This window comes from Lolium rigidum, chromosome 4 (genome assembly GCF_022539505.1).
Source record: "Lolium rigidum isolate FL_2022 chromosome 4, APGP_CSIRO_Lrig_0.1, whole genome shotgun sequence".
Classification (NCBI taxonomy): Eukaryota; Viridiplantae; Streptophyta; class Magnoliopsida; order Poales; family Poaceae; genus Lolium; species Lolium rigidum.
Genome location: NC_061511.1, coordinates 145663415 through 145675017, shown reverse-complemented (window position 1 = coordinate 145675017; position 11603 = coordinate 145663415). Strand labels below are relative to the sequence as shown.

The 11603-nt window shown below is 51.0% G+C and overlaps 1 protein-coding gene and 1 pseudogene across 1 annotated transcript; both read left to right on the top strand.

Moving 5' to 3' along the window:
• Positions 1–302: 302 nt before the first annotated feature.
• Positions 303–2629, top strand: LOC124705906 (UPF0496 protein 4-like). Its single transcript, XM_047237591.1, has 2 exons — positions 303–410; positions 1093–2629. Exon 2 carries the CDS (start codon positions 1096–1098, stop codon positions 2560–2562), a length of 1467 nt encoding a protein of 488 aa, XP_047093547.1. The 5' UTR covers positions 303–410; positions 1093–1095; the 3' UTR covers positions 2563–2629.
• Positions 2630–6978: 4349 nt separating this feature from the next.
• Positions 6979–10165, top strand: LOC124649425 (annotated as a pseudogene).
• Positions 10166–11603: the final 1438 nt, after the last annotated feature.

Below are 11603 nucleotides of genomic sequence, written 5' to 3'. Positions count from 1 at the left end.
ACCTTTTTTTTTGGGAACCCAAACTGTATCTAGAAGACTTTTTTTTTTAACTGATGTTACGATATTATTAAGTGTGGTATTTTCAAAAGAAACAAAGGCCGACCAAACGCAATCAGATGGCCCAGCTTGAGCACTCCCGGAAAAACATTTCCGAGCCCATCGGCAACGGGTCACTCGCGCCCGGGCGAGGGGCGACCCACCGAGCCCTAACGGCATCTCGAACTTTCCACATCTCTCATTTTCTAACCTACTTGCCCCTCTCTGCCTCTGCCTCACCAGTCACCACCCTCGCACCTAACGGCAGAAAAACAGAGCACGCAGCTTTGGCACCCAGGCGCGCCGCAACTTCCCCCAAATCACCAACCAACAAATCAAGCTCGAACCGAATCCGCACGCGCGTCCGAATCGAGGTAAGAGGAGTTCCTCATCTCGCTATGATCCGCTAGTTTCTCGATCTGTTGCTTGTTTTGATATCGTGGGGGAATCGTTCTGTTTGCCCAAATTTCAGGGGGAAAGTTTCGACGAATCTTAGGTCAATCAGGTTGGCCGTAGGTTATAGTTTGTGCGATTTCTCCACTAGCTTAGTGGATCTCGCGATTAGAAGTCGTGTTATTTCACCATTCGTGAATTCTCACCGGACGTTAGCCTGATTTCGATAGCCTTGCTTGCTCACTGTATGGGCGTCATACTTATGAGGGCTGATGCGGTAGGAAGTTCTTCGTGTGCTGCGATTGCCGTCGTTGGTGAGCTCCATTTAGCTGAGTGAAGTGCCGCTAGGGTGTGTAGCTGGGACATGATCTTACCTGTGAAGCGAATCAAGGAATCGATTCCACAAAGCGTGTGCTGTCTCCACACTGCAGAGTGCTACCGAGTACTGACAGACACCACATGTACTGCTTGGTTGTCTACGGCCTGTTTACTAATCATTATGTACTTTCTATGTTCAGTAATATAAAATGTTTAGCAAAGTAGATTGGCTTTCCAACACATCTTCTATTAGTGAACGGAGGGAGTATATTTTGAATGTTTGTTTCCGTAGTGTTTATGATGTGGCATTCTAATTGGAGGAATTCTTCTTTGATTGCGGTGCAGGAAATGAGCCGCCCGGATGACGGGCATAGGTCCTTCTTCCCCGTGGGAAACCCCTTCCGGGTCATCCTCCCGGGGGGACCCCACCTGCCTCGGAAGCTGCAAGCGCTGCTCACGTCGTACGAGGACGCCCTGGCCTCGAGCTTGAGGAAGCTCAAGCCGGAGAATGCCGTGGAGGTCCTCACCCTGTCCTGGATGATGCTGGCGGTGGACTGCTTGTCGGAGCTGCACGCGAGCATAGTCACCCTGATAACCGAGCTCGAGCTGCCCGTCTCGGATTGGGACGAGAAGTGGGTGGACATCTACTTGAACAGCAGTGTGAAGCTGCTGGACGTCTGCATCGCGCTTAGCTCGGAGCTCGCTCGGTTGGACCAAGGGCAGCTGCTCGTGCGGTATGTCCTGCATTTGTTGGACACCGGAGCTGGTTTGCCGTCATTGGAGCAGCTCAAGCGAGCTGAGGTATCGCTTAAGGAGTGGATGGACAAAGTGGGCGCAGCAGGCCCTAGGCTCGACAGCTGCTCGACGGCCTTGCAGGAACTTGCTGGGAGCCTTTGTCTGATGAAGGTCAAGAATTCTGCCAAGGGGAAGGTCCTCATGAGAGCTTTGTATGGAATTGAGGCTGTGACCGTCTTTATCTGCAGTGTGTTTGTGGCTGCACTGTCAGGTAGCCCCAAGCCATTGGTGGACTTGCGTGTTCCTCGCAAATTTGGTTGGTCACAAGCCTTCAGTGATCTTCATGTTGCCATTAGTAGGGAGCTCGGAAGGAAATTATCCAGAGAAAGCGTTGCAGCTGTAAAGGAGCTGGAAGAAGTTGAAGCATGTGCCAGGAAACTTCATGAATTGACTAGGACTGCTCAGCTTAAAGAAAAGAATGACAACCTGGCTTGTGCTGTTATCCATTCAGTGGAGGTTGTGATGTCTGATAGCACTTCAAAGGATGGAGGCCTTGAGGATAGTCTTAAGCTGGCTGATAACACTGGCCAGGAGTGTGAACTGACAATGCCAGAGATTACTACAGATGAAGGAACAAGAGAAGCTGAAATGGCACTGAAGCAGGATACCAGGACCATGGGGCACGGCAGCAATGAATTTATCATGCTTGAGAGTATCAGCCAACACAACAACATAAATAAGACAAATGGCATCAGCGATGAGAACAGCACCGTGGTTCCTGAGAGAACCAATGCCCCAGAAGGTAGCGAACGGCCCATGGTTCCTGAGAGAACCAGTGCCCTAGAAGGTAGCGGACCGCCCATGGTTCCTGAGAAAACCAGTGCCCCAGACGGTAGAGATCAGCTACTGGATTGCATCTCCAGCATGTCAAGAAGTGCTGAGGGGCTCCGGCTTGGGCTGGACTCCCTGTCTAAGCGAGTCGGGGACTTCTTCCAGATTGTGCTTACAGGACGTGACGCATTGCTCTGCAATCTTAGGATGTCAGATGCAGCTAGCAAGGTCGCTGAGGTCAGGTCTTAATAGACAATGTTTCTGCCCTGTATGTTACATGTTGGTACATTGTGTATATATACAGCTGGGAAGCGCATGCTTATGCACACGCTTCTGACCTGGGGCCCTACCGAAATTAAGCTCGGGCCACGCCTCACCAGGGTTGTGCATATCTTGTGCTGCCAGTTGTGTTGTGCAAATCTTGCGTAGTCACGAGGCAATGGGGTTGTATGTATCGTAGTTTCCCTTTGTTTTCCTTGCTTTGTGGTAAGTAAAGGTAAACGTGCATGTTGGCTCGCGCGACCAGAAAATATTTGTATTATATGTGGGCTGTGCTCCGGTGTCCCCCCGGCGAACGACGTTCAGGTGGTAAACGTGTGTTTGGTTCGTGACCAGAAAATATGGACGATCCCATCTCAAAAGCCGAATGTTTCTGAGAAAGGCTGGACCATATGATCCGTGAATTTCATGACTAATCTCACTAGCCGCCTGAGAATCCATGGCCGTCGACGCGACTCCGACACCTGCCACCGTCGTATGTGTGGCTCCCCAGCTCAGCGGCGGTGTCACGGCGAGCGGTGGGCTTGCTTTTCCGCGTGGCTCCCTAGCTCGACATCGGCGACCTCCAGGGCGCGGTAAGCGGCGGGCTTGATTTTCAACGTGGCTCCCTAGCTCGCCGGCGACGGCCTCCATGCGTTGCGAGCAACGAGCTTGCTACGTCTGCGCCACACCCAGTCGAAGAAACGGCCTCGCTAAGTATGTGCGGGTAGTGACCTTGCTAGGCACGGGTAGGCGGCCGCCCGCTAGGTCCGGCCTCCACCACAAAGGGAAAATGACCCGTTAATTACATATTAACCGGTGTGTTAATGGCATATTTATATTTTCTATTAATCGTTAATTAAACATATTTTATCCCATCCCATCCCGTACATGTTTGCCCATGAACCAAACACACATGTTAAGTCAACCCACGAAGGGATATTAGCAGATCCTAGCCGTCTAAATAGAACAAAGTTTAGAGAGAGGGGGGGGGGGGGGGGACACCGGAGCAATAGCCATTATATGTATGCTGTAGGTTTGCTGCTAGTGTAAGACTATAAGTGATGAGGGAGCATCGTAGAAGGCAATGAGGTTGATCTGCAATTTGGGTGTTTTTGTTCTTTCTTGCTTATGGGCTGATAAATATCCCAGACATGGAGATAATATGCTCAAATCCTAGAGAGGGTAACTATATTCGGGCTACTCCACAAACTACGGGGGCGGAGGGATATCTTAAGGACGTCCCTCTATGCGGATGATGCTGCTGTTTTCGTGGCTCCGTTCAAAGAGGATATCCAAAACTTAGCAACTATTCTTGGAAACTTCGGGGATGCAACCGGCCTTTGCACCAACTTCCAAAAGAGCGCCGTCGCTCCGATTCGTTGTGAGGCTTTGGATCTTGACGCCCGTCTTGAGGACATGCCGGCCACTCGCACCACCTTTTCGATGAGATATCTTGGGCTTCCGCTTTCGGTTCGGTGCTTGAAAAGAAGGGATATGCAACACCTTGAGGACAAATGTGCCGGAAAGCTCCCAACATGGAACGGGAATCTAATCACCACGGCGGGTAGGACCGCGCTAGTGAAATCGGTCATTGCTTCCCAAGCTACCTACTACCTCACTCCCCTTGCCATGCCTCCGGGCACCATGAAATTCATCGACAAGATCGAGAGGGCGTTCCTTTGGTCCGCCAAGAATACTACAACCGGGGCCAAGTGCAAGGTTAATTGGGAATTGGTATGCCGCCCAAAGAAGTATGGAGGTTTGGGGGTGCTACACATGGAAAAATTTGCGGCGGCGCTTCGACTACGGTGGCCTTGGCTTGAATGGAAAGATCCCACAAAAATTTGGATTGGTTCGCACCAACGAGGATATGGATTTGTTTTATGCCGCAACTTGCATCACTCTTGGGGACGGGAAGAAAACTCCTTTTTGGCATGCACCTTGGCTAGACGGAACAAACCCATAGATGTGGCACCATTGATTTACGAGAGCTCCAAGAGAAAGAATTGGAAGGTGGCGCAAGCTCTTCACCAAGATGCTTGGATTGCCAAGATTGACCTACAACGCACCTTCTCCTTAGACCATTTCATGCAATTTGTGGACCTATGGACGCGGCTTACTACCATACATCTCAACCCGGGGGTGAGCGATGAGATTTCTTGGAAGCTCACGGCAAATGGCCTCTACTCCACCAAATCGGCCGATGAGATGCGATTCTTCGGCTCCACCACATCCCCCTTGAACAAGATGGTTTGGAAGGCTTGGGCACCGCCTAAGATCAAATTTTTTGCTTGGCTTGCGAATCAAAATAGGCTTTGGATGGCCGACCGGTTGGCGAAGAGAGGGTGGCCAAATTGTGGTCCTTGTCCCCTATGCAAACAATGTGTGGAAACCGTTGACCACCTCTTCGTCCATTGCCGCTTCACTACTCGCTTATGGACCGCCGTCAAGCAATGGTTGGGTATATCCGAAGACGTCCAACATGATTCGACAAACTTCACCATCTCCGAATGGTGGCAATTCATGGCGGGGGGGAGCGCCAAAAACCGCAAGGCCATGGCTTCCATCACCCTCCTCGTTTCTTGGGAGGTGTGGAATGAGCGTAATGATAGGGTCTTCCGCAATAAAAGTGCTCCGTTTGATGTAGTTTTTGATAGAGTTAAGAGAGAGGCTAGGCTTTTGATTATTGCGGGCGCCAAAAGGTTGGGCGGAATGATGCCGGGAGAGTAATCCCTTGTAATTCATTTGCATGTACTTTCATGTTAAACTTCTTCACTTAATTAATAGATTGGGGCAAAGTTTTTGCCCCGTTTCAAAAAAAAAAAAAAAAAAAAGACATCTGTAGAAGTCTCAGAAATATGCAAGTCTGAATCATCGTTGATCATACTGGAAGTCTGGAAGCAAAGAATCTGCTTGATAATTTTGTAGACGTCAGATTTGAGAAAGTAAAGAGAGAATGTAATACTGCTGCGCATAATATTGCGAACTGTAGTTTTAGAGAGTGGCGTGGGGGTGTGTTGCTTGGATCGGTACCTCCAGGTGTGGAGTTTGCTTATCCGAAAGGGAGTCTGTAACATTCACCTTGCTCGCTGATTAATACACGCCCAATTTTCTAAAGAAAGATATCGCAGACATGGAGATAGTACCATGGTTTTAAAGGCGACGCTTAGGCGTCCGAGCGGTCGAGGAGGGCAGGGCATTGGGCTCGCCTTTGGTTTCTGACACAGGCGTCCAGATTCCCTTGCCTAGGCATCGAAGTCGTCGCCTTCCTCGCTTCTGGACGCTCTGCTCGCGTTGGGAAGCCATCAACAGGTGAGCGGGAAAGAGAGCTGGTGGCGGGAAAAGTGAAATTGGGGCCAAATTGGAGGGAAATTGGGGGGGGGGGGGGGATTGAGAGGGTAAAGAGATGAGAGAAGGAGGAGAACACACCGTGACCTAAATCAAGTGGATTGAGAGAGAGAGAGGAGCTCTCTCTTCTCCGGCGGCCAGCTCCTCCTCCTCCGGCCAAGCTTCCGGGCATCTCCTTCCGGGCGTCCTAGGAGTCTACAGCACCGCCGGGCGCCGCGGTGGCTGCCTCTCCGCCCGGCCTCCTCCTTCTCCTTGCCCCATCTCGGATGGCCTCCTCCGACGGCAGCAGTTGCGGGGGCTGTTTCCGGTGGGAGACAGAGAGGTCGAGGTTGAGCTCTCGTCCAGCCCCGTCTCGTTGGGCTGGTTGGGCCGGGGGTACTGGGCCGGAGTATACTTGGCCAGAGCCCTTTCCTTCGCTTCGCTTTGACTGAAGGCGTCGCCTCGCCTTGCGCCTTGAGCACCTACGCGTCCAGGCGCACCCCCACCACAAGGCGTTAAGGCGTCGCCTTTTAAACCATGGATAGTATGACATCTGTAGTTTGCCGTATTCTTCAGCAAGTATGGAATGCTATATGTTAATCATCTACTCCTCTGTTGAAAAAGGTAGAAGTTGAAGCACTTTCTTTGGCTCACTTACTTTAGTTTGTATTTAGTTTATTTTTAGTATGTAGGTTTACTCACTTTAGATTGTAACTAGTCTACTTTATAATCATCTAAAACATGTTACATTTTCAAACGGAGGAAGTACGAGGACTGTATTCCTAGCTGTTGTTTCTGATGACGCATCCGATCCCTCCCTGCCAATTGGATGCATCTAACGGATCACATGAGAAGAGTTGAGAACTCCGCCATTTCTAATTTTCTACTCCGTATATCGAAGTAGCAGACATTGTCAATCATCCAAAAATAAAACAATGAATACATAAAATGAAATCAGCGACCGACGATTCTGTGTAGTACAGTCTAGAGCTAAGAAACTAGTACGAGTAGTATATTTGAATAACGGAGCTGAGTAGCGCAGAGCAAAGCGGTAAAGCAAACGAGCGGGAAATCACAATGGAGGCATGGCTCCTGCTCCTCGCCTGCCTCCTCATCCCCTTCGTCCTCCTCCTGATCGCGCAGCGTGGCGCGGGTAAAACCAGGAAAGGCAGCAGCATCCCGCCGGGACCCTTGGCCCTGCCGGTGCTCGGCAGCCTCCTGTGGCTGAGGCACTCCTCGGCCGACCTTGAGCCCCTCCTCACGCGCCTCTTCGCGCGGCACGGCCCCGTCGTGTCGCTGCGCGCCGGATCCCGCCTCTCCATCTACGTGGCCGACCGGCGCGTTGCCCACGCAGCCCTGGTGGAGCGAGGCGCCGCGCTGGCCGACCGCCCGCCGGCCACGCGCGCTCTCCTCGGCGAGAGCGACAACACCATCTCGCGCGCCAACTATGGTCCCGCATGGCGCCTGTTGGGATTCTCCCACGGATCGATCACATCAAACTAGACGAACAAACGCGGAGACAAAATTTATCGCCAAGGGTGCGTGTCGCACCCTCTGAACTTTTCTCTTTTTATTGCTTTTCTCTTTTTTTTCTTGCTCACGGTACAACTCACGATACAAGACCTGTGCATATATATACGCAGCACTCACCGACCTAGCCTGATCCTACACTAAACCGACATGAAAACCAACAGCTAATCCTACACGAGAGACTCTACCTAACACACACGGACACAGAGTCCTAGCCGGACTGCTCGTAATACAAACTAGGCTAGAACTAACCTGACTCATACATGATCTCTAGTCCTATACTCCTGGTATAAACTAGAACCTCACATACGAGTGCAACAACGAAAAACTCATCTAATTAGGAAACCTAAGTAGACTAGACACAAGATTACTCTAACAATCTCTCCCTAATCTTGACTTATCATCTCCTTGTACTCCTTCTGATCTTGACTCCTTGCAGATTCGCGGCTTGTCGACTCAATTTCAACGCATGATTCGGACTACCAGCCCACACGGTCGCATCTACGCGTGCAACGTGCAAGACTTGACACACAGACAGTCTTCACGTCGAACCAATTTAACCGGTCACTGTCCCACTACACGTCAAGCTTGATCTCCTCGCCGAGACACGCAGATGGCCTCCTTGCCACCTTGTCTTCGCCCACGTTGATCCTTGCTCCCGGGCAACTCCTCGAACGTGACGCGCTTCAACTGCAACGGATCCTCACAGAGACGAGCACTTGGACACAACGACGACTCACACAGACTCGACGCCGACTCGACGTGCCAACTTGCACGATGACTCCTTGACTCATTGGACTCCTCCGAAAACGACCTTGACGAAAACCCGCGGATGATGATCTTGATGAGACTCCCGGTACCACACCTCGGCACCACCTCTCCCATCAACGATCATCCACCACCTCGCCTCACCGACGACTGCACCCTTATGTCCCTTCCGTGTCGCTCCGCTGAGCAACGATCGCCCACCGCCATGCTGACGACAGCGTGCTCGCCGTCTCCACCCGGCCGCTCCGCCGGGCGGTGGTCGCCCGCCCCGAGGCGCTAGTCAGGTCGCCTCCCCGGGGCAAGCGTGGCTTCAAATCTTCGACCTCGCTCTGATACCAATTGTTGGGATTCTCCCACGGATCGATCACATCAAACTAGACGAACAAACGCGGAGACAAAATTTATCGCCAAGGATGCGTGTCGCACCCTCTGAACTTTTCTCTTTTTATTGCTTTTCTCTTTTTTTTCTTGCTCACGGTACAACTCACGATACAAGACCTGTGCATATATATACGCAGCACTCACCGACCTAGCCTGATCCTACACTAAACCGACATGAAAACCAACAGCTAATCCTACACGAGAGACTCTACCTAACACACACGGACACAGAGTCCTAGCCGGACTGCTCGTAATACAAACTAGGCTAGAACTAACCTGACTCATACATGATCTCTAGTCCTATACTCCTGGTATAAACTAGAACCTCACATACGAGTGCAACAACGAAAAACTCATCTAATTAGGAAACCTAAGTAGACTAGACACAAGATTACTCTAACAGCGCCTCCTGCGGCGCAACCTCGTCTCCGAGACTCTGCACCCGTCGCGCGTCCGCCTCTTCGCGCCCGCGCGCTCCTGGGTGCGCGGCGTGCTCGCGGACAAGCTGCTGCGGGAGTCCGACAAGCAGGCGCCGCCCCGCGGGGTCATGGTCGTGGAAGCTTTCCGGTACGCCATGTTCTGCCTCCTCGTGCTCATGTGCTTTGGAGAGAGGCTCGACGAGGCCGCGGTGCGGGCGATCGGCGCCGCGCAGCGCGATTGGCTCATGTACGTTGCGCGCAAGACGGGCGTCTTCATGTTCTGGCCGGCAGTCACCAAGCACCTCTTCCGCCGCCGTCTCAAGATGGGATTTGCCCTGCGGCGGCGGCAGAAGGAGCTCTTCCTGCCGCTGATTGAGGCTCGGCGGGCGCGCAAGGATCGGATCAACCGAGGCGCCGGAGCAGCCGCCGCTCTGAAGGCTGACACGACGTTCGAGCACTCGTACGTGGACACCCTCCTCGACATCAAGCTCCCCGACGAGGGGGGCCGAGCGCTCACCGACGACGAGATGGCCAATCTTTGCTCCGAGTTCCTCACCGCCGGCACCGACGCGACTACCACCGCGCTGCAGTGGATCATGGCCGAGCTGGTCAAGAACCCGCGCATCCAAGAAAATCTTTACGACGAGATCAAAGCGACGACGACTGGACCAGAGGAGGTCACCGAGGAGGAGGTGAAAAAGATGCCGTACCTCAAGGCCGTCGTCTTGGAGGGACTGCGCAAGCACCCACCGGGGCACTTCGTGTTGGCGCACAAGGCGGCAGAGGACATCGAGATCAGCGGGTACCTGTTCCCCAAGGGCGCCACGGTGAACTTCATGGTTGCCGACATGGGCAGGGACGAGCGAGAGTGGCAGAAACCCACCGAGTTTGTGCCGGAGCGTTTCTTGCCGGGTGGCGACGGTGAGGGGGTGGACGTGACCGGCAGCAGGGAGATAAGGATGATGCCGTTCGGCGTAGGGAGGAGGATCTGCGCCGGGCTCGGCATCGCCATGCTGCACCTGGAGTACTTCGTGGCCGTTTTGGTCAAGGAGTTCGAGTGGAAGGAGGTTCGAGGTGACGAGGTAGACCTCGCCGAGAAGACGGAGTTCTCTGTAGTCATGGCCAAGCCGCTCCGCGCACGGCTGGTGCCCAGGGGCAGGAACTGACGACGCTTTAGAGTTTAGACAATAATAACACTACTTGCTGAACCTGCTTGTCTGAATGTTCACATACTCAGTTTCTCTTTTTTTTTTTTTGGTTCGTTTGGACTTTGGAACTTTAATTGGCAGAGCAAACCTGTTCAATTCAGAGGCATATCAAGGAGTACTAAATCTTTCATTCAGTAACTTTTTATGCTAAGTACTATAAATCCAGTATGGATATGGCTATTTCTCAATCGATTGAGAACTAATTTTGTTCTCAGTCAGATAATATCATCAAAGTTCATGTTGCAATTCATGATTAGCACACAAATCACGATGCAAATCAAACGATGTAAGACTTGACTGAGCACAAAGTTTGTTCTCAGCTAGCTGAGAACTAGCAAATCCCATCCAGTATAGTTCGGAGATTACTAAGGAGTTCAGGAGTTGAAATAATAGCCTTCCCTCGTAAATGTATAGTTTGAGTTGAACACGGTTGTAATCTTTGCCTTTCCTAACTGAGATCGAGATGCATTACCAGTGTGTAGTTTATGTCTTACTTGTGCTTGAGCACTTGTTGCTAATCCGGCGACATAAGTATTTTCTTCACCTTTTGTAGCGACCTTTAAATTTGGCGCCCCCTTTTAGGGTCCCTTTCTTTTTTTCGAGAAAAGGCAATTCCTTGCCCTGCTTTATATAGAAAGCAACATGAGTACACTGAGATCACCTGGTTTACAAGGCAAACAAAAAATGCAGAGGAGAAACAAAAGCTAACTATGAGCACCATCGGTTAACAAACACCGCCACGGGGTTTAGCTAGAGAAATGAAGGAGTTTTCCCCTTCAGCTTCACGTTCTCCATCACCTTTCTACATGAGCAGAAACCAGACCACCACAGTCTTTAGGGGCCCTTTCAATCGGAAAACAGTATTTACTTCACCGGTCAATCTTTCTTATGAATAGTTTGTTGTTTACGAACATTTCATCCAATTGATTTTTTACACTAGTCAATTATAACCGATAACTGTTTTACCAGAATATGGAATTCTGCCCTTTATTGCTTGGCAAGCTTCCATTTCGCTTTGAGCTGAGGAATGATGAATATTTGCTGTTTGATGTTTGACGAAATCCCCGAGTTGCAGATCCAGTATTGTTTCGATGAGTGTGCTTTGTTCATGTTCAGACCAAGCTGTAATTGCACAAAAATTAATATTGTCACAAGTAAGTTTCTCGTTGGCAGTTTGTATAATCCTACATTCCTACTGTGTTGCACGAGGTGGATTTACTTATTGAGAAAATGGGCTTTTTAAGTTACTCAATAAAGAGATAGAATGTGGCAGGAGCTGCTACATCATAAATATCTAGGAAAATCTCTATCCCATGTCCAAACAAAACCTACGGATTCTTCCTTTTGGAAAGGGGCAATGCGTTATGCGCGGGAAGGCAGAGTTCTTCCAGCATGG